At 45.5% G+C, this 26,056-nt stretch overlaps 1 protein-coding gene across 3 annotated transcripts in view; it reads left to right on the top strand.

The window, feature by feature from the left end:
• The window catches only part of TBX5 (T-box transcription factor 5), a 100,091-nt gene that overhangs the window by 47,348 nt on the left and 26,687 nt on the right, over positions 1 to 26,056 (top strand). The window contains exons 1-5 of one of the 3 annotated variants that reach the window (XM_081841937.1): positions 1,304 to 1,495; positions 9,739 to 9,917; positions 14,415 to 14,509; positions 21,395 to 21,514; positions 23,024 to 23,171. In XM_081841937.1, coding sequence (XP_081698063.1) covers positions 9,771 to 9,917; positions 14,415 to 14,509; positions 21,395 to 21,514; positions 23,024 to 23,171 — 510 coding nt within the window. In that variant the 5' untranslated portion in view covers positions 1,304 to 1,495; positions 9,739 to 9,770. Of the gene's footprint in view, positions 1 to 1,303; positions 1,496 to 4,788; positions 5,400 to 9,738; positions 9,918 to 14,414; positions 14,510 to 21,394; positions 21,515 to 23,023; positions 23,172 to 26,056 lie in introns of those variants that run through there. The other 2 variants (XM_081841935.1, XM_081841936.1) reach the window with 2 other exon arrangements.

Raw genomic sequence — 26,056 nt, 5'->3', positions numbered from 1 at the left:
GTCGCTCCTTGCGGCCGTTTTGTTTCGGGGGGGGGGTCTTCACCTGATGCCCATCAGCAACTCTGAGGTGCTTCACTCCCTCCGCCTGCCGCTTCCCCCCAACTCCCCACCCCCAGCAGACTGGTACTCAGGCCCCTCTGATGGGCCTTGCCTCAAATCCTCAGCCGGAAACCTCTGACTGAATCCAGGCGGCCAACAGAGGACATCAGCACTTCAAAGCCGTTCTGGAAATGGGGATCCCTCAAGGCTCCGACTTGGGGTCCGGGACTACCCACCCTACCCCGTTCTTACCTCCTAGCTAGATCCTGAAGCGGAATCTTCCAGTCTTCCCGGTGGACCTGGGCTCATCTCGTATTTTATTTTAGTCCCCAGCAACCATTTCTTGCCTCTCCCCAGCGGCCCCCCCCCGTCTCAATTCCTGCTGGGGAAAGCATCGCATTTCTAGCACGCTGTGCTCGCAAAGGGCGAACGATTGCCAAGGCCAGCTTGCGAAACATCTGCAAGAGAGGGGTTACAAAAATGTAGATGATAAAAAAAGCAAAACGAAACAAAAATCTTCCCCATCTCCATTGACAGTAAATTTGGGGACTGGGGACCAGGAAAGAAAGGAGGCTATAAGGTCAGTATTCTTGCTCCCCACCCCCGGAGAGATCAGAGTGCCTGCGATGTCAGATCTACCCAAATATCGCTGTGTGTGTGTGTGTGTGTGTGTGTGAGAGAGAGAGAGAGAGAGAGAGAGAGAGAGAGAGAGAGATGGGCTCCTGAGATCGGATCTGCCCAGATCGCCTTTGCAAGATGCAGCTCTCCACGCTCCCTATAATATATAGAAACAGGACAGGCCATGCAGACACATCATGCGGTTTAATTCCACCACAAGTGCGGTCTAGCGATACGGCCAGTTGGCCTCCATCTAGTCCACGAGAATCTGGGTTTTCAGTCCTCCATATCTCCCCCCACCTTTTCTGCCTGCTTAGTACGCCCCTCCTCCTTCCAAAAGGGCTACATTCCTCCCAATTGCAACTAGCACCCCCCCCCCCCAGGAAAAAAAAATCCAGAAGACGAAGACGAAGAAGAGGGGGAAACTGACTGATGGGGATTTAAAGCAGAAGAACACAAATTAACCTTCCATTACTGCTGCGCTCAAGCATGACAAAGGGGCCGGTTGCGTGCGCGGTGACGTCTCCGTGTCCTATAGGTGCAGGCGCTGGTGAGATAGGAGCGATCGCCTCGAACCCGCTTTATTTTATTGGAGTATGGCTGGTAATAAACAGTAATATTTAATTTGTCAGAGGCCACAAATCGCTCGCGAGGCTGGGCAAGCCTGTCTCTCGCCTTGACAAGATCCTAGAAGGGCGCTACCTCCGCAGGAGATTTCCCGCGAATCTTTTTGGTCTTGTTTGAACCTGGAGCAGCAGGGACAGAAATCGTCGTGGTCGTCTGCGGCGTCTTCAGCTCTGCTTCGGAGCCCTTGCATAGCTGGTTTGGGTTTCATAAGGTGAGAGATGGTCCTTTTAGCAGAGTTGGGGGGGGGTCGGTCTCTTCTATGCAGCAATGGTGAATTTTGGTGTGTGGGTGTGGGTGTGTGTGGGTGTGGGTGTGGGTGTGTGTGTGTGTGTGAGAGAGAGAGAGAGAGAGAATGTTGTATTGTTACTATTTTCAGGATGTCCGGGGGTTGATGATGGGACTGACCCGTGCCAAATGATCGGTCCGAATCCGGTCCGAACTGTAGCGCCCTGGATTCCCATGGATTGCAGTGGGGGCGAGATTTAAGCACGTGGTTTTGCCTCCCTGTCGGTATAGATGCCCCGAAACATCCTTCTCAGCGCCTCGATCGTGCCTATCGATTTTAAATATATACATATATAGATATTGTTTATTGATTTTAAAGATGGTCGTGCTTATAGATATGTTGCATAGAGTCTAGTTTTGAGAAAGGAGCTCATAGCTGGAGTCTCTGGAAGCAGCCTTTGGACTTGAAGTAGGTTTCAGCCGAGCCGAATAGAGCTCAGGAAGGCAGGCCGTGTGCCTACGCGTTTCAGCTCGTGGTATTTTACTGAGTGTGCGTGCGTGTGCACCTCTATACCCATAATACACGTTCTCTGTTTGGGCTGTGATTTGGGTTGTCCTTGTTGAAGGACAGCTGCTGGCCTCTGTTCTTTGTAGAACTTCGTGCACACAATCGCCGGTGGTTTAAGTTATTTTTCCAGCTGCGGGGCTATCTGCAAGATTTGTAGGGTTTGGTGAAAGTTTGGAAGATATAAGCAAATCTCAGAAAGAGCCTCCTCTTTCAAAACTGAAGGAGGTTTGAAACACAGGCGCGCATACAAACGCACACCCGCACACCAACATAATAAAAATCCAAGGCATTTTGTATATTGAAAATGTGCTGTGGAAACAATACAGTAATCGATAATCTCTATCTATCTATCTATTCATATATCTCTCCGGATATTTTTCATGAACAGAGAGGAAAGAAAGTTGTAGGCTGATTTAGTTTCTGCATCAAGCTCTAACTCAATAGGCGAAAATGCATTCCTCCAGAGTAATTCCACAGCGAGCGGAGAAATAAAATCCCACTGATTTTCACCCGGATGTAATTAAAATACAATCTACATAGAATCCATGGAATTTACCCCGGACGAAACGTTGCCTGGGGTTGGGCCAAATGTTCGGGCGGTTTCTAAAATGTGCAATACATATACCAGTTAAAGATTCTCTTTCTAAGTTGTTGTTGCTGTTCTTGTGTGTTATACAAACCAACACAATATTAAGGTGGAGTTGTGGATTGTACACACACACATACAATCATTTTTGTATACATATATACGCAAAACGTGAGTATTAAAAGCCCAAACTCTATTATCAAGGGTACTAATCTATAATGATACCAATATATAATGCATGATACACGAACGTATACGCACACTTTGCAACATAATGAATGTTAATACATGGGGTTCGGGTATATGATATTTTAACATATTAGAAGGTGAGCTGAGAAACGCGTGGCCAAGTCTCTGTTTATGTGTCCGCAGAATAAAAACAAGAAGTGTGTGTGTGTTACTCTCATGCGCAGGGTTTTTATTTTGCAAGGCATTATATCCTGCAGCCCACGTTGCTTTTCCAAGGGATTACGAATGGGAAAGATTTGCAATCGGGCGCTAGCACACTCTACAGAATTCCTCATCCCTCAAGGCTTGACTGATCTCCACCTTCAGCCCCCACCCCCGCTTTTACCTCCAGCTCGAAAAGCGATCCAAGCAGATCGCGCCTTATTGGACGAGATGAACTTTCCAGCGCGGATGTTGGGGGATCAGTGTTAGAATTGCAACGAGGCTTACAGCGCAGTCCTATGCCCGCCTCCTCAGAAGTAAACCCCACCGACTCCAACGGGCCTTTCGCTCGCCTTGCCTAATCGTGCAACCCTGTAATGTTTACTCGGCAGGAAGCTCCACTTTGTTCCATGAAGCTGACTTCTTCCTAGGTGCGTGGCAACCTAATCCCCAATTTATCGGGGGAGAGAAAGTCCGACGGTCTGCAAATGGGGCACTCTTTGAGTTGGAGAGGCGCTGAATCTCTCGGTATCCTCCAAATTCCATTTTAGAGAACGACACGGAATCATGCAAGAAAGCGGAGGCAGAGCTCAAAGAGTGCTAAATAATGATCCTTTATACCAAACTCTTTTTTAAAAAATAGTAATAAAAAATGATCACACATGGCTATTATCAACCTGGTTCTTTTCAGATTCCAGAAAGAGTCGGGGAGGCTGTTTATCCTCGCTTTGACCTATTCAACTTTACCCTCAAAAATAATACATTTGAAAGAAAAAGAAAAGAAAGTTAAGATACAGAGAAGAGAAAGACAGATTACAAAAAACCGCATCCTCAGCTCCCTTGACGGGTTGATTATTTTTAGTAAAGCCGGTTCTTGGAGCTTGTATATGTATATAGTCTCTCTCTGTGTGTGTGGTGTGTGTGTGTGTGTGTCCTATACATTCTTTATTTCTTTAGAAAAAGAGGGTGAGATTATTCGTAGGGAGGTGGAGGTCCTTAAAAAAAATAAACCTATGCAGTAAAAATAATCATTGTTAGTAACAAGGAGATGACAATCAGATCAGATGTATTTATTTATACGGTGGTAGGACTCATGGCAAAATACATATGGAGGAGCAGATCCTCAAATAACCTGGGAGATCGCTCATACAGTACAACATGACAGTGGTCTTATTTCTCTCTCCATAAGAACAACCCGAAAACTACCGCCGTGTGATTTGGTTTACAAAGACAGCACCGCTTCCCTTTGAACAGATGCGTTTTTGTTTTTATTTTAAGAAATGATTTCCTTATATATAATGCAGGAGAGAAGTCAGGCTGGTTTGGAGACTGGAAGCCGAAGGGGAATGGTTTGTATTAGGTGTGGGTTTTTGTTTCTTTTTTTTTTTTAAAAAAAGCCAACGGCTTTTCTTTTCTTTTCGAGGAAATAAAAGGGGGAGGAAAGAGAGAAAGAGGAGTTCTGGAGCTTTGAATTTTTCTTTCTGCTTAAGAAAGATGGATAGAAAGGAGGGAGGGGAGAGGAAGGAGGGGGGAGGAGGCAAAGTGGGGAGGGAATCCACAGAGATCCCTCCGACTGTCTTTGTGAGATTTTTTTTTCCTGTGGCCTGGGAGGGAAAATCAGGCTGGGAAAAAAAGGAGAGGAAGAAGGGAGAGGGTAGGATAGGATAGGAGAAGGGGGGGGGGGAGAGCGAGAGAGCGCCAGCCTCCCGTTGCACCAGCGCAGCTGGTTGGCCAGAGCGAGCTGGGCGCTCGCTCGAGACGCTGCGCTCCCTTCGCCTCAACGCACTTGGTTGGAGACGCGCAGGGCTCCGTCTTCCTCAGCCGAGCTCGCTCCTTCGCGGCCTTAAAGAAGCGAACCTGCTCTTTAGGGGCTTCCTCCGCCATCGCTCCTACCCCGAACTTTTCCCTCGCAGCTCTCTTTCTGGGAATCTGTAAGCGTCCAGGGAGAGGACGCGGTTCTCGGCTGCGTGGAGAAGGCGAGGACCCTTCTCATTCCTGAAGGCATCGCCTGGAGAGACTCGCTACTCTGCGCGCTACCAGGAGTTGTGTCCGGGAGGCAGAGAAGGGACTGGACGGGTTTTCTTTCTTTGAGGGGAGGGGGAGAAGTAGGGGAAGGGCATTTCCTCCCCCCCCCTCGTCCTCTCTCGCCCTTCACATCATTTCATTGATGCTGTCTTGAGGAAAGGCTCGGTTTTTATTGCATTTGGAGCGGCGAGAATACAGCAAGGAGATGGCTGATGGTGGTGGTGGTGGTGGCGGCGGCGGCGGCGGCGGCAATGCTGTGTCCAGGCTGAGGGCTTTGTGAGTGAGATGCGGTGACTGCCCGGATCCGGGCAAAGCTAGAAGGTAACGAGGGCTGTTCTCGCGCTCCGGATGCGCGATCATGGGGGGGGGGGCGCCCGAGGCTCGGAGGGGAGATTCGGACCTCTCGGTGTGTGGGTGACATACACACACGCACACACACACACTGAGAGAAAGAGAGGGAGGGAGGGAAGGAGGGAGAGAGAGAGAGAAGCGAGCCAGAAAACAAGGCCCCAGCAAGACAGCTGGAGATGGTGTTTTGCTTTGAGGGGGAGAGATCTTCCAGTTAGTCCCTCGATCTTGCAGAGGGGGTGGCGATCCAGTTTACAGGCACCTTTGTGTGTGTGTGTGTGTGTGTGTGTGTGTGTGTGTGGAGCGGTGCCCCCCCCCTTTCCATTTCATTCCTTCCCCGAAGCGCCTGGCCGAGCAGTTGCGGTTCCCTGCTCGGCTCGAGCTGGCTGGCTGCATTTTTCATCCAGCCGCGGCCTGGTTCTGTCAAGGCGGATTGCCTCTCTGCAACTCTCGGAGGGAGAAGCAAGAGGGTCTCATTCATACCCCCCCCCAGTCTCTCTCTACCCGCCCGTCTCCCCCCCCCCCCCGCACCGCCAGCCTTCTTGGCCCAACTCTTCCACGCGAAACCTTCTGTGCCGATTCCGAGAGCGATTTAAGGTTAGGAGAGGCGTTCCTCTGGCGCTTGTTTTGTTCACACACGCCTGATACGTTGCCACGTTCGTCTCTCCCAATGCCCGGAGCTGGAGGGGGGATTTTAGGGGAAATTACAGAAAATGAACAGGCAGTGATCTTGAGTCATTTGGCACCCTCCTCTCTGAGTCTAGAAATCTCTGAGGACCCTTCCTCTAATCTAGCCTCAGGCCAGCAGTTCAGTGATTTCAGCCCGATCACCACCTTGCTTTCTACCTCTGAATCACTTGCCTCCCGCTAACCCCACTTGGAACTTTAGCGTTTCCGAGGTGAGGTAGAGCAGCACCTCTGTATGTCTATAGCTGGGGCGCGAGCACATCCCTTGTAATGATTCCTACAGTCCCATTTTACCGTTGTTTATTCGGAAGTAAACCCCATAGACTTCCATGACTTTAACTCCCTTCCTAGGTTCAGCGGTTTGAAACTGGATGGTGGTGTTGTTTTTCCTATAAATCCCACGCGAACTTAAGACTATTTTCACACTGAGGCTAAATTCTCCTTTAAAGAAATTTTCTTAAATGCTGGTGAAAGGAGCTGATATATTAATTATTTTTATTAATTAAAAACTAACACGAAACGCTCGTTCTGGTTTCTCTACAATTCGCGGGCTTTGTTTTGTTAAAGATGTAGGCGCGGGGAAACAGGGCAGTTGGATTATTTTAAATATCCAGTATATGCTGTAATGTTCTGGAAACTAGATTCAACATATGATATTTTTTCCTTTATTTCTTTAAAACTAGAATGCTCTGTTCCCTGGAGTTGTACTAGCATCCCAACTTGAAGTAATAGGAAATATTTCCCGTACATTTCAATTATTTTTCTTCTTCAAGCGGCTGTATTTTTAAAAGGCAGCTGCAAACCCTTTTGATTTCGGTGGACATTTCTTAGAAAATGTACTAAAGATTTAACTGAGGAGGGAAAAGCAGCAATGAAAAGTTAGGGGCCTATAGGTTCTAATCACTGATTCATTAGAAGACAAGTCGCTTTGTGTTTCAGTTAGGTTTACTTCTAAGTAAGTAAGTGGGATCCGGACTGCAATTCTAGATACATGCTTAGCTGGGAGTAAGTTCTATTGAATTTAGTGGGGCTTGCTTTGGAGTAGAGATTTTTGTAGAGGCTAACTTGCACCGAGTCTTTCATTTCATTCCCGGTTACCTGGAAGCAAGCACCAAGGAAATATCTTCCAAGTAAAATACATATATTAGGGTATTGGTATGAGAAATTGATTTTTGATTTGCTGGAATTTCCTTCCTTCGTTATTTCATACTGATCTTTAGGATATGGCCTTTTTTTAAAAAAAAAAAACACGAACAAAGACCAAAGCCGGAGGTGCATTTAATAAACGAGAACATTATTATAGCATTATATAATTTTAACATTATTAAAATTATATAATTTCCCCTAAAAGTAAAGACAAGGCCTTGTCGTCGTCGTCAGCATCAGGTAATGGCCATTTTCTACGTGGTTTGCTATAGAGCAAATTGTACAGCTTCAAATTTTCTCATTTTACCAGAGGAAATCTCTCTTCCCCACCCCCTTTTCCTGGGGGGCAAAAAAGAAAGTCCACATTATTCAGTTCACATGGGTCCAGTCCTCGGCTCTTTTTAAACCTGCGAAGTTTGTCGCGTTTTCATGAGGGATCTCTCCCCCTCCCCCAATATACCAGCATATTCAGTTGTAGATACGTACTGTTTTGTTTGGACGCAGAAATGAAAAATCATTGGAGGGGGGGCATGGATCGGTAATTGGCCTCTGCTGGAAAAGTGCTTCCCACTTTGGCGGTGCTGGTGGGAGGCGGGGGTGGGGGGCTATTTTATCAAGGAAATCTTGCCTGGGCCTTTTCGACATGAAATATTTCTGGGCCTTTTCTATATGAAATTGACAAACGCCTTCCAACGGAAGTCCATTGCTACGCTTCCTCCGCGACTTGACGTCTAAGGTCAATACCACTTTCTCTGTTGACCTCGCTGTCTCTGCGTGTACATAGATGTGTGCGCACGAATCTTTCTCTTTGTTTTACGCACGGGTATATATACACATGCTTGCTTTATGAGTACATGCAGAATATACATGTGTACACACGGAAGATGCATATGCGTGCATATCCATGCTTGCACGTGTACATGTGTAATATTTTGGTTACTATAGAATCTCTGTGTGTACCCAGATGTATGTATGTATATGTATGCCTCTCTGTGTGCATATATTTGTGTACATATAGAATATGTGTACGTGTCAGTACACTCATGCTTGCGTGTGTGCATGTATATTTTCTGTACGTAAAGAATATGTATTTGTGTGCTAATCAACACACGTGCACACATTGTGCTTCTGCACATATGACACATGAGTGAAGAGGAGGCTAGCAGACGCACTGACCCAACAAAACAAGCAGCGCAAGAATGTGTTGCAATCTTGGACATCCTTACATGCCTTAAGCCCCACAGACTTCTCGGGTCTGGCAGCCCAGCAGCCTGAACCTGTGCAAATTTATTCAGAAATAAATCACATTCACTGGAAGGGGTCTCACTCCCCAGTAAGTATCCAAGGGGTTATTGCAACCACGGAGACCGCTGTAAGAAAGCTTCATTGATCCAATATGCACACCCAATATATACAAGAGCTTGTACACATAGGTGCAGAATGCGATTGCGGTTGTGACGATTCACAGCTCTATTAGCGTATGTACGACATTGTTCCCGGCACCTCACAGCTACGGGGAACAACGCTGAACTTACCCTTTTCTTGAATCTTCTGGAACTTATTTAAAAAAACGAAAAACTGAGTCAAGAATTTGTAAGAACCTACTGATATTGCAAGTTCACTTTATTTTAGATAGCTCGTAAGTTTTCACGGCACTTTGTAAGTAATTGTCTCTTTCTCATATATTTGATAAATGGTGTAAAATTATTTCTGAACATTAACGGCACAGGTTGCATTTTTCTAGCATTAGCATATGTGGAATTTTACCTCGTATCATATAAGTTTTAAAAGTCTTTGTGTGTTGGGATGGCCTATGCACGGGAGATTTACGCACAGCACAGACACATTTCTGTATATCTGTAAGATTGGGAACCTGTCGATGCGAAAAGAAGGGAGACAGCAGGGATCTTCAAACAAGCCTCTCTTCTGGGGCCTGGTCTTTGAGGCGGGGGCAGGCGTAGGCCTTTGAGGAACGCGGGTATAACCGGCCTTGAATTGGCAGCCGTGGACCTTCTCTCTCTCGGCCTACCCACCCATCATTCGGTCTCCCTCGCTCCAGGGCAGGGCCGGATTTAGGTTTGATGAGGCCCTAAGCTACTGAAGGCAATGGGGCCCTTTATATGTCCAAGCTGTCCTTTGTCAACAACAAATTGTCGCCGTTTTTTGTGTTGAAGATATGCTATATGGTAATTTATGGACCTTATAGGTATCTAAAGCCATTCGCACATAACAAAATATGTATTTTATCAAAGTGCATCCAGGTTTTTCCCCTTTAAATTTTGCCCCCCCCCCCAAGAGAGTGGGGCCCTAAACTATAGTTTGTTTAGCTTATAAATCCAGCACTGTTGCAGTGGCAAAGAGGGGACGCGACCGTGGGTCTCTTCTCGTTCTCTGCACCACCGCCAAGACTCACCACTCCCCTCTCTCTCTCTCTCTCTGTCTGTCTGTCTGTCTGTCTGTCTTTCTCGCTGTTGTATAGGAGTGGGGCGGGGGGGCTCAACAGCCTAGAACATGGCGGATGCCGAAGAAGGCTTCGGGCTCCCAACCACGCCGGTCGACTCAGACACGAAGGAGCTAGCGAGCGACGGGAAGCCGGAGAGTCAGCTGGGCGCCAGCAGCAAACAGCCTTCCTCGCCCCAGGCCGCCTTCACCCAACAGGTAAGCCGCCGCAGTGGGCACAAATGGGGGGAGGCAGGGGGTGGGAATGCTTTGGGAAAGTGGGAACTAATGAGAGACAACCCCATTACTCCTCCTCTGTTCTTTTAATCCATAATAATAATAATAATAATAATAATAATAATAGTAGTAGTAGTAATGGGTTGTGTATCCAAGGACAGTCCTACTCAGAGTAGGCCCATTAAAATCAATAAATATGACTGGGGGGGTCACTTCATTAGGTCTTCTCTGAGTAGGGCTAACGTTGATGAATGATAATAATAGGTTAGTTAGGTTGCAGTCGTAACAACCCCACTTACCTGGGAGTAGGCCCCATTTAATTCAAGTGAGTTACTTCTGAGTAGACGTGGTTAAAACTGTGCTGAAAGGCAGTTTCATTTCATTATTTATTATTCACTGTAAATCCCACCTGTAACGGTACAATTGGAGAAAGATAATACAATGGAATAAAACAAATATAAAAATCTCCACCCCAAAAATCACGTACAGTGAAATATATATATATATTTGGAGAGATGGAGTCTGGAATGCGTTGATTCTGCTATGCAGAAAGGCGAGCACGGCTATTGAGTGAGGGAGACCGTCCTTCGCAAGCAGGAAAATTTGGGGGTACCGTTAAAGGACAGGGAAAATATTCGTATTTGTAATACCCATTCGGATTCATTTCCTGGCTCCCGCCTCAAATACAGTTTGTAGTAGACCTGGTTATGTAAGCCAGCCGCGCAGTCCGCGTCAATCGATCCCGGAATAAACTGACATCACCAGATTCTTGCTCACAACCACAATAACTAAGGTCGCTTTGGATAGATTGCGCCGGCAGTAAAATGCAAATACATACGCAGGCGCACCGCGTCCCACTCTTTCCTCACTGCGAGGGCGGCGTAAGGGTCGCAGAAAAGGAAGTCGAAAGGGAACTGGGAACGAATCTGGTTTAAATGATCGTGAGGACGCTCCCCGAGATATACGTGTGCGGCGAGAGCCGTACGCGAATAAAGAATTAAGTACATTTATTTGCATCCAATTATTTGGAAGGAGAGATGTTTAGGAAAAAAATAAAAAATAAAAGTTCGCGTGTGTAGGGAGTGCCTGAGCGTGCAATACATTTACGACCGCGAGGTTTCAAGCCTTGATCCTTCGGGCTGGGTCTGTCTCTCGACGTCCCAACATCTGGTTTCTCGAAACCGATCCTCCCTCTCCCTCCAGCCCATTACTGCAAATAAATATGCAGTATGCTCTTGGCTTGGCCGGGAGGACTTGATATCTACCCTTGCTTCGGCTGCTTCTAGCGAGTTGCTTCGCTGCCGTTTGTGATGGGAGTGAGTCTTTGGTTCAGGATCTTAAAAAAACACAACATGCATTCGGATCACTATGCAGAAGCGAGCCCCGCGAAATGGGGTGTGCTCTTTTATTTATATTTAGGTTATTTTGTTTTTTAAAAAACGATTTCTCTTTTAGGCATCACAGAACTGGGAAATCAGCATGGCTGCCTCATTCTCATTCTCTCCCTCCCTTGCACGTTATACATTTTAAAGCATGTCCCTCCGCTCCCAACGGGAATTGTAGTTCACCCGCTCGCAGACCTACATGTCCCAGCACCCACAACAAACTAGAGCTCTCAGGATTCTTTGGAGGGGAGTGTGCTTTAAATGTACGGTGGCCTAATCTCTTAGGCCAAAGCAAGCCTCGTTAAGTACCATGGATGGCGCTCTCCCCATTCCTACCGTGTTCAGTAGGGCTTACTCGTAGGTAAATGCGCGTATGCGGAGTCCCCGTGTTTACAAGTTACTGACCAGTTTTTAAACACAAAAATTATGGGAGGGAAGGAAACTGGAAAGATTTCTAAGCCACCTTTTGCTGTGTAAACGGCATTGAGAACTTTTGATGTTGGAAAAGTTAGTATAAACATATTCCAAATAAAGAAATGACCCCGGTAGAGGTTCTAGGCACTTTTAAGGCGCGCGATCCTATCGCTATCTATTCAGGATTCGGTGGGGCTTACTCGAGATCAAGTGGGTGTAGGATTTCAGCCTTTCTCAAGCGTTCGCCTCCTCGAACTAGTTCGGACTTACTTCTGAATAAATATGCGTAGGATCGCACTCTCGAGCTCTCCCGGCTTGTGATAGGGAATAAGCCAACGTTCCATTTGTCAAAACGATCCATCAGCACGAAGCTGATGCGCAGCACGGCTGCAGCGGTCCAGTCGATTAGTCAACTAAAGTGTAGGTTGATTAATCTGCTATTAATCGACCGGGTCAAATTTTGAACGGTGGGCTTGATAGCTAAGGGGAAACCTATCCCCTTCTCTCTCTTTTTGGGAGGTCCAGTGTGTCAGGGAAGCAAGGCTGATGGGCGGGGGGGGGGGGCAATGCATGCAGGCACGCTCAGAAGTAAATCCCATTGATTACAATGGGCCTCATAGGATTGCAGTATTCGAGTTGAACTTTTGCTTCCCAAATGTTACATTTAACCCCCACCTTCGGTAAACCCCAAATGCATTTCCACTGTACCCATCGGAAATGAGGAACCCAGGAGCGGCGCAGTCCTTTTGCACACTTACTAGGGAGTAAGTCCAGTTGAACAAAGAAAGTTTCTCCCGAGTAAACAGGGCTGCCGTCCTAGGCACTGGGTGGGATTCTCCTCTGTTGCTTTCCGCGGGCTTAGGCGTGCTCAGCTTTCAACAGGATCACAATTCTTCAGCAAGGCAATCCTAAATGTGACCACTCAGAAGGAAAACCCCATTGAATTTAATGGGACTTATTCCCACGGATATGTGCATAGGATTGTAGTTGAATGGTGTTTTCAATTAAACTGCCTTGGAACCGTCTGGTGAAGGGCGGGTAAGGAAAAACAGACAAACTGGTTGAACACTGCCCTTAATGACACAGATATATTATTATAATTATCCTTATTTTTTGGGTAGAGATGCAGATATGTAGATGAAGCTGTATCTGGCTAATGGAAATAATAAAATAGCGTGGATGATTATGACAACAGGCGTGTACGTACATAAGAAAGCCGCGGAGGCGAGTTCGTATTTGTGCATTTGGACGTCTTAACCCAATGCACTTTCAACTTGACCTCCATCGAGTTGGCCTCGTTTCCCAGAACCTGAACCAGAAACGCAGTAGGATAGGAACCGCGCCTTTGTGCCATGTAATCTCAGAGCCAGTGTGGGGAAGCGGTTAGAGCGTTGGACCAGGACCTGTGAGACGCGAGTTCAAATCCCCCGCTCAGCCCTGTGATGTTCACATGGGTGACCTTGGGCAAAGCAGCCCGACGTACCTCAATGGGTTGCTGTGGGGATTAAATGTGGAGGGGGGCGGAAATCACGTAGGCTGCACTGAGCTGCGGGGGGCGGGGGCGGCGGAATATAAATGCAACCAATAAAGGAAACTCTGGAAGGACGTAAGGATGGGCCGGTAAGTGACTGCAAGGCAGAGATAACCTCCTTCCCAGGGGTCAGCTTTTCATCCTCCTCCTCCTCACCCCTCCTTTTTCTCTGCTCTCTCTTCCCCATCCCACCCCGCTGCCTTTTTTCTCAGGAAAACCTTCCTTGCCTCCGATCCTATTATAGCGCCTGCTATTTTGATGCTCTTGGCTCGGAGCCTATCAGGCCGGCTCCTATCAGAAAAGTTCCAAGCGGCTCTCATGGCCGCTGGCGCTGGGCAGATCTCCGGCCTGGAGCGGCGAAGCGTCTTTGAACATGAGCCGGACTGTCCCGTCTCTCGCCCACTCCCTCCCTCCCTCCCCTCCTGCCTCGCCATTTCGGGAGATAAAAACCACAAGCCTAGTTTAGGCAAGCCTCTATTCACTGAGAAGGGATAACAGCCGCCGTGGAGTGCAGCCAAGTCCGCTAGCACTCTCCCTTGCTCTGTCTCTCGCTCTGGAGGTCGTTTCACACGTTACGCAGTCAGAAACTCGGGTTTGCCACCGAGGAGGTACTCTCAGCAGGAGCCACAGCCAATCCCGTCTCCTGGCCGCGTGTGCCTGGAAGAAGCACGCGTCTCTCCCCCGTTTCCACGTTCACTGTTGGCTTTTTAGGAACACCCGTGTAACCCGAGCCTATGCGTGTATACTAGGGAACAAGCCACCGTGAAATCAGTGGGATTTGCTCCCAAATCAATCGAAGTTTATCATCATCATCAGTAAAGCGGTGGGGGATATACACTTGAAAAGGTGTGGCATGAAAAAGACATGCCATCAGCTATTGATGGGCGCGGGGAATAAACACCCTTGATATCCCCGTGATTTGGGGAACGGGTACGTCACATTGCATGCTGAAGATCCCAGGTTCGATTCTCAGCCTCTCCAGGACTGGGATGTCTCCTGCCTGGAAGCCTAGATATCTGCTTCTAGTCAGTGTAGACAACACTGAGATAGGTGGACTGCTGGTCTGATTCAGTCTAAGGCGCCTTCCCGCCTTCCCACCTGCCCTTGTTGTATAATGATTTGCCCGTTGCCATTTGCTCTTCTTTGCAGGGCATGGAGGGAATCAAAGTGTTCTTACACGAGCGAGAATTATGGCTCAAATTTCATGACGTGGGGACCGAAATGATTATAACCAAAGCTGGAAGGTAAGAATCCAGATATTTCTCTTTTGGGGGGGGTCAGAATGTGGGTGATGGAGCTGGTGGAGACAGACTCATTTTCACTAGATGTGTGCGTGTGTGATGGGCGTAGCCAAGATTTTTTTTTTTGGGGGGGGGCAGACTTTATAATGGGTGGTGGTGGTAGAAGCGAGTTATCTGCGATGCAGTTGGTCAGTTAGTTAAATATTTTTATTTATTAACTTGACGCCCATTTTAAATTTATTCTCTATATCCACTTGCCTTTGTGGTTTTCCACCGAGGTTGCGTATTGTAGTCTTACCACAATGTTGTAAGCCGCCTCGAGGGTTTTTCTTTTGGTCAAAAGGCGGGGCTGGATATTTTTTAGGTAAGTTAATGGCTCTGTGGAGAAAAAATAAATAAATGAAATATCGGCCTGCTTCCCTAAAAGACGAAGAAACACGATTCATTTGTAGGGCTGTGTGTGTCCTCGGAGGGAGGGGGAGTTCCTTTGCGAACCCCATTGAAATGTAAAGAAGCATTTCCGGGTGCGTTATAGCAGCCCGGACGTGCCTTGAAGGCTTCTGCCCAGTGAAAAATACGCAGGATCTGATGTCACAAAAAATGCAATATCAGGAGTGACACTGGAGCTCTCGGAATAGATTTCCTTGCAGGAATATTTCGAAGAATTGATCTTAAGGTTGGTGGATGCGATAATTAGGGCGATGCGTGCACTATATAGAAGGCAGGCGAGTTTGGCCAACGTCAAGCACGTCTTGGGTTGCAATGCCTGGCGCGTTTACTTGGGAGTAAATGAACGTAGCGAGGTTGACTTCTGAGTAGACGGGCGTGCATAGAACAGACTGGGGCTGGAGAGTTCTGTTCTGAAAAGTGTTTGGCTTTGATCCACGGGTGGTGGGGGAAAAATGAGAAGTTTTGTTTCTCCTGAGATTCTCCCCCCCCCCTTTTAAAACAAGTTTAGGTGCTGCCGCAACTCTTCCAGTTATTTTCGCAGGGTAACCATTGCAATAATCGAGACAAAATGAAACCATCTAAAGGCCCGCCAGTTTCGGTGGCACAATCCTGACCATGTCAATTCAGAAGTAAGTCCTACTCAGAGTAGATCCACAGAAATGAATGAACGTAGGCTAGTCATTTCCCTCTGAATAGGGCTTAGTGTATCAACCCAAAGTGCTTCCCCTTTTCTTAATGTGTTTGCTTGTTTGTATCATAAAAGCACAAACAACACTTCACTCAAGCTTGCTCTGGTTTTGTTAATTAGTTATTTAGGTTGTATCAAGTTTAGGGACAGGTGAATGCTTGAAATTAACGCAGTGAATACTATGTATACCATTAGACTGCGATTCTGCGCGCAATTACTTGCGAGTAAGTTCCACAGAACTTTCGAGTAAACATGCATAGGATCGTACTACGGGGTTCCATTGCGCTTCTCAGTTTTGCGCGCGCGTTATAGACACAGTAAGAGATTCGGCATGTTTTCATTTTGCTATATATATATATATATATGCGCAAATCTAGACCCAGTGACATCAAAACAATCAGATCTGAGAAGGGTCCTTCATAAACTATTTGACCTCCTCGCCTCTATATTTACCATAGCATAACTCGCAAGGGCGCTATCTCTACCTCTCAGTGTTGAGGGAAAAAAAGTGTTCTGATCCCGCCTCCAATTATGGTTTTCCAAAAATACGCTCCACCACAAGCGCTGGAGGTTATGCTTTAAGGTTTAGTTTCTACTCCAGCTTTGAAATTAGTCCTGTTGAAATGAATGGCAGGGTCTGACTGGAAGATTCTGCGTTTGAGGAGTTTAGGATTTGCTGCAATTTATTCTGTGTTTCCGTTTCGGAACACAATGTTGTTTCTCCCCCTTCCCCTTGTATATTATATTATTATATTATATATTATATATTATATATTATATATTATATATTATATATTATATATTATATATTATATATTATATATTATATATTATATATTATATTTTTATATTGTCTGCTATAAGAATGCTTTAGAATTAAGATGGATAGCTATAATCACTATTGGTTACTAGCCACCCTGGCTATGTTGTACCTCCACCGCTAGAGGCAGTATGCTGCAGGTACTAGTTTCTGGAAACGATAGGCGGGGAGAGTACTGTTGCGCTCAGATCCTGCCTGTAAGCTGCCCATGGTCGTCTGGCTGTATCCCCCCCAGTGATTATTTATTAAATTTTCAAAAAAAACACACAAAAAAACATATACAGTACATTCCAATACATAATATTTTTTTTCTGTTGTTTTGTCGACTTCCCACCCCATTTTCCATTATGTTTTTTTATTGCTTCCCCTTGCTGCACCCTATCACCTCTCTCTTATACCATAACAACAATGCAATAATCTTTAATTCCTTCTGTTGCTCATAGTTCAAATCCTGCTTGCAAATTCATCATACTATAATATTTCTTTAAATAGTCTGAAATAGTCTATTCTTCCAAAAAACAGTCACCATTAAGTTCTCTTATTTTAACTGTTAACTTTGCCAATTCCATGTTTTCCATCACTTTTCTTATCCATTCTTCTTGGGTGGGAACTTTTTCCTTCCAAATTTGTGCGTAGAGAATCCTGGCTGCTTGTGGTTGTATTTTTTATGTTGTGAAGTGCCCTGTGATCTTTGGATGAAGGGCAGTATGCAATTTTAATTAATTAATTAATTAATAGCGGGTGGCGCTATTAATTAATTAATAGATGGGCCATTGCCTGATCCACTAGGATTATTCATACATTCTTACGTATAAGAATTAGCGAATGGAGCATTGATTAGTTCACATCCGTTGCATCAGCCGCAGGAGGAAGAAGAGAGCAAAGTTCTACTGCAGTTTTGATGACCCTGCTGCAACTCACTTCTAAGTTTTGAGGATGCAAAGAACTGCTTAGTGGCACAAACAGTTTGTCTTAGCAAACAGGATTTTCAGGCACCCCTCCCTGCTTTTTATATACAGTGACTACCATCTCCCCACTGCTTTAGCATGTCCATTTAAATTTCCATCTCAAAAGCAGTTCAGGAACATAGGCAGTGGTCATCTATTGAATCAAACCCTTGGTCTATCTAGCTCTGTATTTTCTACATGGGCGGGAAATGATTCAATTCAAGATGTCAGGTGGGGGACATTCCAGATCCTACCTGGAGATGCTGGGGATTGAACCTGGGACCTTTTGGATGCAAGGCAAATGCTGTACCACTAAGCTACAGCCCTTATCCATGTTTACCATGTGGCACAGTGTATATGCCTTTGTGGAGGAGAAGCAGAGTCCAAGGAAATCTTATACCTGTCTACCTGGAAGTTAATCTGCTTTGGTTCAGTTGGACTCACTTCCAGGTACAGGATTGCAGCCTTTGGTTCCTTCCATTTCTAGATTTATTGTTAATTGGATTCTGGCCTAGAATTGAAACAGAAAAAAAGAGACAATTATACAGTTTCAAACAAGTTTCTTCCTGTGGTTCTTTTGGAGGTACCTTACAGACAAGTTGTGTTGTGTTGTGTGTGTACATGGGGGGGGTTATTGGGTTGTTGTTTTTATTTTGATTATATAATTTGTGGTTTTGCATTTTGATTTTGTTCTGTGAACAGCCCTGAGACCTCCAGGTATAGGACAGTATATAAATTCTAATAATAATAATAATAATAATAATAATAATAATAAGTACTCATATATACTCAATGTTATGTATGTATAATGCATATAATTGTTATGCAGTGAAGTATATTTTATAGAAATAGTTTATATATGTAAATGTACATGCACACATGCAAACATATAATTATATCCATAGGTCTGTTGCAGCAAGAGTCTTAAAGACTTTCAAATTTAAAAAGGAAGAGCGTTTATAAAGTATGTTTTAGAAGTGTGATTTTATTCAGTAAAATTTTGGATGCCACAGAAGTGCTTTAAAGTCTCTTGCTTGTGTGCATTGATATTGTAATAGATCTGTAATGCTAAGATGTTTAAGTACAGTATAGTAAATGTTAGGATTTACCGGTAATTAGAACTTGTATGCTATAACTGGGATATGTTATAAGAAAGTCTCAATGTGTATTAGAAAGGAAGTTACGGAAGGGGGTTGAGGTGTCTAAATCGTGCTTATGTGTAAAGACTGTGCTTGGACTTTGAGAATGTAATCAAGATCCATGTGCATTGGAATGTGTGTTCCTACTTCTGAGCACCAGCAACTAGCGTGTGAAGCGTTAATTAACCTATGTAAATGTCCAAAGTGTGTACCAGTCTTTAACCGTAGTCAATCAGCAAGTGTTGATGGTCAGGAGAACTCCTTTGTTAGGTGACACCTGAGGGGGTTAATCATTAGTATTTCAAAGCATCAAAAGCACAATTAGAATGCAATAATAATAAAGGAATAAAGGAGGCTTAGCGTTTAGGAGCAGCAGAATGAAGAGAGATGCCTTAGACTGGAGTGCTGCACTGCGGTGGGGAGCAAACCGCTCTTGAGATGACCATGCTGTTATATCTGGACTCCCTCCGTGCAGACTGAAGGAGTAAATATGTGAATATATAGTATTTCTTAAAGCTGTGACAGTCTCTTGTCATGTCTTCAATTCTCCAAAGGAGCCCCATGGGCTCTTGCCTCTGTTTGGCAGAGAGAGGGGCAGGCACCCAACTTTTGTAAACAATATAAACATAACTGTTAATCTCAGGGTCATGGGTTTGAGTCCTACATTGGGTGAAAGATTCCTGCATTGTAGGGGGTTGGACTAGATGACCCCTGCAGTCCCTTCCAACTCTACAAATCTATGTTTCTGTGAATCTGTTAGTCTTTAATGCTTAACAAGAATTAATGTTGCTTTCCACATACCCGATAGTTTTTTAAAAGTTATTTTTACAGCAGTACACTTACAAAACTGGGACGCGGGTGGCGCTGTGGGTAAAACCTCAGTGCCTAGGACTTGCTGACCATAAGGTCAGCGGTTCGAATCCCCGTGGCGGGGTGAGCTCCTGTCGTTCGGTCCCAGCTCCTGCCAACCTAGCAGTTCGAAAGCACCCCTAAGTGCAAGTAGATAAATAGGGACCGCTTTATAGCGGGAAGGTAAATGGCGTTTCCGTGTGCTGGCTTGCCAGATGCAGCTTCGTCACGCTGGCCACGTGACCCGGAAGTGTCTTCGGACAGTGCCGGCTCCCGGCCTCTTGAGCGAGATGAGCGTGCAACCCTAGAGTCGGTCACGACTGGCCCTGTTGGGCAGGGGTACCTTTACCTTTACCTTTACACTTACAAAACACAACTGCAAATACAATTGCAGAGCAGCTTACAGAAATCAGTAGCAATTAAAATGGAGGATTTGCAGAAGAGCTGAGGGAAGCACAAAAAAATGTATATGTGATAAGTTTTCTTATGTGTTTTTATATTTTTGTATTGTAAAATGAATAAAAATATTTTTTTAAAAAAAGAAATCAATAGCAAGACAGGTGTGCAATCTGAAAGACACAACATGCAAGGAAAAATGGAGAGAGATGTAGGAAGGAAAAAAAAAAAAAGCTCCACCAGTAGCTCTTAAAATTCCAGTCCTCCTTCTCTTGCTCCCCAACTGCTAAGAAGGACAACTGTCTAAACCCCTGAGAATTGCTGCCAGTTAGTGTGTTGACAATAATGAGCTATATGGGCCAATGGACTTACTCATAATAAGGCAGCTTCCTATGTCTTAGGGACATGGCCGTAGCTCAGTGGTAGAGCATCTGCTTTATGTGCAGAAGGTCCCAGGTTCGATCCCTGGTACCTCCAGTAGGTTTAAGGACACCTGCCTGAAACCCTTGAGAGTTGCTGCCAGTCAGTGGGTGTAGATAATGCTGAGCTAGATGACCAACAACCCAACTTGGTAAAAAGCAGTTTCCTATCCTCCTAGCCTTCCTTGTGAGTTGCATTTGCCTTGTAGGGACCGTCCACCCAGAGACCTTCATGGCTATGTTGAACACTCTGAACCAGGGATTGTGAAGCTAGGGCTCCAATTCCCATCCAGCATGGCCAGTGGTCATTTTATAGCTCAGCGGGTGGCGCTATGGGTTAAACCACAGAGCCTAGGACTTGCCGATCAGAAGGTCGGCAGTTCGGATCCCCGCAATGGGGTGAGCTCTCATTGCTCGGTCCCTGCTCCTGCCAACCTAGCAGTTTGAAAGCACGTCAAAGTGCAAGTAGATAAATAGGTACCACTCCGGTGGGAAGGTAAACGGCATTTACGTGCGCTGCTGCTGGCCACATGACCTGGAAGCTGTACGCCGGCTCCCTCGGCCAATAAAGTGAGATGAGTGCCGCAACCCCAGAGTGGGCCATGACTGGACCTAATGGTCAGGGGTCCCTTTATCTTTACCTTAACATCTTGGAGGCCAGAAGCTCCCCACCTCTGATAGCTCTTTGTTCTATTTTAGAAACTGTATGACAGCATTTTGTTTTCACTTGGTTTTGCTTTGGGCTGTTTAAATTACTTTGCGACTTTTACTCGGGATTTAGAAGTGCTGCATTCTGGTTGGAGAGTGCTATAGATTACACAGATGCAAGGGTGAGAAATTATTTAAAGGCGTCAGATATTGGATGACTTCTTTTGAAAAAAAGAGAGGGAGGAAGCAGAAAGGAGAGATAGGAATCTTAAGTAAATTTATTTGAAGTAAGCCAACCTGGAAGTAGCAGGGAATACTTCTGAGTAAATGCTTAAGATTGCAGCTGTAAGAAAACTTACTGGTGGATCATACCCCTTAATGATAACTGGACCTCATATGAAATGTTTACTTTCTGGTTCTCAATCTTGGTTATACTACGAAAGACTGTAATTGCAATTTGTTCCAGAACAAATGTTTTCAGATCAATGCATCTCTCTGCTAATATTTACATGTCTTTTTCTTTCCCTTTTAGGCGCATGTTCCCCAGCTACAAGGTGAAAGTGACGGGACTCAACCCCAAAACAAAGTACATCCTGTTAATGGATATTGTCCCTTCTGATGACCACAGATACAAATTTGCAGATAATAAATGGTATGCAGCCTAATTCTGTTTTGGAGATAGGTCAAAAAAACCATGCAAGATTAAAGGGTTAAAAACAAAATCTATACAGAGCAAAGCCAAAAGGGGCCGTTGTTCTTTGGTGTGGCCTGGGATACCCTGCTCCTTGGACTAAGAACATTTGTCTATACATTGAAGCAGAGCTGAGGAAACCACAGGCTAAGGGTGGCCCTTTAGGCCTCTCTATCTGGCCCTTGGAACTCCCCACAGACCCCACCCGTTACTGGCTCCGCTTTGCACCTTGAGTGGTTTTCCTTGGCTGGAAGATGTGCTCTCATAATGCCTCTCATTTGCCTGGCTGGAGCATAGAGAAGTACAAAGCGAAAAGGTCCAGAATTCAACCATTTTGCATTGTGTGTAGGGACAGCTCTAAATACTGGGTGGCACACAGCTGAATGACACTGTAGGGTAGGTCTGTACCACTCCAGACTTCAGGTAAATCTACCAGACTTTGCACATTCAAGAATGTGATTCCTTCAGCTGCAGCATGTAATAGGCAGTCTGTTCTGTTAGTGGAGGTGAGTCCATTAGGGCAAGTGGGGGCAATGCCCCATCAAGCTAAGTCTGTCCTCTTCCAGCCTCCGCCTGACCACTTCCTTACAAGTTGGAGGGGTAGTGCTGCCTGTCGGCATCCTCCTCCTTAGTCTCATAAAACTGAGCAGGGAGTATGGTGGGAACAAAACCAGAATGAATTGGCTCTACCTATCATAGACCAGGCATAGGCAAACTTGGCCCTCCAGATGTTTTGGGACTACAATTCCCATCATCCATGACCACTGGTCCTGTTAGCTAGGGATGATGGGAGTTGTAATCCCAAGATATCTGGAGGGCCAAGTCCAGGCCTGGTGCCTAGGCCTGTCATAGACCAATCAGTAACTCCACCAGGCATTTTCTCTGGCTCCCTCTACTGTTGGCCTCCATGCCTTCTATCCTACTAGTCCCAATCAACAGCAGTCTCTACTGCATTCCATGACTTCAGGACTCTATCATCCCTCTCTGCTGCACATTATCATTATTGTCATTGGCAATGTGGTACAGTCTATTGTACCACCTCCAGACTCTACCACTTTAGCTACTGCAAAATTAGTGAAGGGATGGGGCATGTCTGAGGAATAGGACTGGGAGGGAAAAATCATTTGACAATTCTTCTCTTTCTCTGGGCTTATTCACCATTACATTTTGCCCCACTCTTTCCTGGCACAGATTTGTGCTTAAAAGCTCTGCGTCCAAGCAGTTGCTGTTGGTTTTTGCCCTGGAGCTTTCCCTGCAAAAGCTTTAAAAAGTGGGGTTTCATGGGGAAATTTTTGGAGCAAAAAAAAAAAAAAAGGCACTTGGAGACATACCTTTAAAGCATGGGCCATGCCTGGAAAGAGTGGAGGATAAGCTGTTCTTCCCTCCTCTGATTTGCAGCCTTTTCTGATTTTCTAACGTAGTTGAGAGAATAAAGCAAAACACCAAACCCACTGTGTTGATTTTGGTTAGGTCAGTGACTGGGAAAGCTGAGCCTGCCATGCCGGGAAGATTATATGTGCACCCGGACTCGCCAGCCACTGGGGCCCATTGGATGAGGCAGCTGGTCTCCTTCCAAAAACTCAAGCTGACCAACAACCATCTTGACCCATTTGGCCATGTAAGTACCTGGCAGATTTAATTTCATATTGGCTGATACAGACTGACATTGGAGCTCTCGTCAAAACAAGACAAACTCCAGCTTTTCAATCAGAGCTTAATTGGATCCATACATATGCACCACAATAGGATTTAGCAATCTTAAGCTCTTGTTATACGATATCACGGATGGTGACTCTAAGCACCTGCAGAGTGCCTTTCGTTTGTCACCGAAGAATCGCAGCCACTCCCAGTAACAGGGAAGAGATGGAGAAGCTGAGACCTAGCTGTTGTTAAGACTACAACTCCCATCAGGCCAAGGCAGCAAGATGAAAGGTCAGGGACCATGGGAGTTGTAGTCCAATGACACCCAGAGGGTCACAGGTTTTCCGCATCCCTGGTTTAGGGATACCCAACAACTCTTCTCATTTTAGAAAGTAGACATTTTGGGCCATGATCCAATGGCAACAACAGAGAAGGTGGATATAAACTTTCACAACGTTGATTTCACTTTGTGCCAGATTGCAACCTAGATTACAGGTGGATAATCTGTGACCTTCCAGATGCTGATGGTCTAAAACTCTCGCCATCCTGGCAGGGACTGATGGGATTTGAAGTCTGACAACATCTGGAGGTCCACAGGCATTCCACTCCTGGCCAAGATAGATAAATTGATGGAGAGCAAACCCCAATGAATTCTCAGTTGAGTAGCTTGGGTGCTGTGTAAAGACATGTGCATGTTGTGGCTTAGACTGTGTACATCCTGTATCTTTAAAGCACATTTGAAGCACAGTCTCATCCTTAAACAATTCTGGGATCTATAGTTTACCCCTCGCAGATTTACAATTCCTAGCAACCCTTCATAAACTATGGTGCCCAGAATTCTTTGAGGAGTAAAACATACTTTGAAGCTAGTGTGTATATACAGCGCTTGCGAAGGAAAATGAGTTTATTTTAAAAACTACCTTTATTTCAGAATTGCAACTAATATTTCTGCTGGTGAGGGGGATATGGGTCGAGGAGTTCTCTGACTGCAAAAAAGGGAAGCCTAAGACAATATATGCTAACAAGCTGTCGTATCTAATAAAGCTGACATTATACATATTGTATTATTTATTGGATTTGGCGTTTCTAAAATAATGAAGTAGAAACAATGTAGGAAATTACTGTTTTATATGTTCACATGGGAAGAAAGTCTCTTGATTTATCTGTGCTTCCACTGCTCTGTTATTTTCTTTCATGTACACCTCTACACATATTGCTCGAAGTCTGATTTCTCAAAGGGGAATAATAGAATTGTAGAGTTGGAAGGGACCACGAGGGTCATCTAGTCCAACCCCCTGCAATGCCTGAATCTTTTGCCCAATGTGGGGTTCAAACCCACAACCCTGAGATTAAGAGTCTCATGCTTTACCAACTGAGCTATCCCAGTAGCATGTTCTAAGCCTCCAAATGCCCTGGGAATTATTCTTATGCTCAAGCCTCAACCTAGGGATGGGGGTGGGGTGGGGGGACGAGAGAGAAATTGAACTGCGCTCTCATTTAAAGGGGAACTGACTTAATTCATCCTTTCTGACATGAGACACAGCCATCCTCCAAAATTTGCACTTTCCTGAACGCTGAGATGTTCTAACAAAGTACAAAAATGCATATATTTGGGTAAGGTGTATGGAAGAATGCATTATGTTAGTGAAAAATAACATGCAGCAATGCATTATATTTGGGAATGCTGCTTTGCAAAAGTGTGTCTTTTAACCAAAATTGCATACAAACATGTGTACATTAGGATAAATTCACACAAAAATGCTGATACATTTTCTGACATTAAAAAAAATAAAATCTCAAAGTGTTGTGGAGAACTGAATTTAAATTAAAAAAGGAGAGAGACAAACAGAGAGAAACTGAAATTGACAGATTCACCCACTCCCTACCTAAAACATAGGTCTCTTCTAATCTCAGATGGGTGGAGGCGGAGGGAGACTGTGATATTTTTCAACAATGAGAGAAAGCTCCTCTGTGTATGATCAGAGACAGCCTGCACTGCATTCTTATCATTCAACCATATATTGTTTACTGTCCTTTCCCAGCACTGAAAACAGGTTGCTGTGGACAGAGGTGTAACAAGGGCAGGTAGTACCCAGTGCATTTTTTTTGGTCAACCCCTCCCCCCCCCATTACAATTTTTGGGAACATTGCCCAGAGTTGCTGACCATTTTTTAGGGAGGGCTGGCCGCAAAACAGATACAGGGGTGCCAGTGCTGCCCACCAATTGTGAAAATCCAACCACCTATCGCATAAAACTGCCCGCCGGGGATGCGACCGCTGACCGCTGGGTGTGTGTGTGTGAACGCCACCCGCTGGAGGAGGGGGAGGCTGATTGCTGGCCATATTTGCGTGATCAGCTGCTGTAATTTCACAACAGTTGCGTCAGTCATGAAAATCAGCCTGCTGGGAATGGGGATTTTGTCACCCGCCCAGGCATGACACCCGGTCGGACTGCACCCCTGCACCCCCCTTGCAATGCCCCTGGCCTGTGGAATCACAAAAGAACAGAATTGGAAGAGGGCCTCTGAACTAGTACAGTGGTACCTCAGGTTAAAGACGCTTCAGGTTACAGATGCTTCAGGTTACAGATGCTTCAGGTTACAGACTCCGCTAACCCAGAAATAGTACTTTGGGTTAAGAACTTTGCTTCAGGATGAGAACAGAAATCGCGTGGCGGCAGTGGGAGGCCCCATTAGCTAAAGTGACCTCAGGTTAAGAACAGTTTCAGGTTAAGAACGGACCTCCAGAACGAATTAAGTTCTTAACCCGAAATACCACTGTACTCCAGTCTGGTGACCTGCTTAAGTACAGGACCTGCTATTCAAGATACAGCTGCAGCAGCTCTGACAACTGGTGGTCCAG

Source organism: Podarcis erhardii, assembly GCF_964252035.2.
Source record: "Podarcis erhardii genome assembly, chromosome: 15".
Taxonomy (NCBI): domain Eukaryota; kingdom Metazoa; phylum Chordata; class Lepidosauria; order Squamata; family Lacertidae; genus Podarcis; species Podarcis erhardii.
The sequence above is the reverse complement of the archived record's forward strand: the minus strand, read 5'-3'. Positions and strand labels throughout refer to the sequence as shown.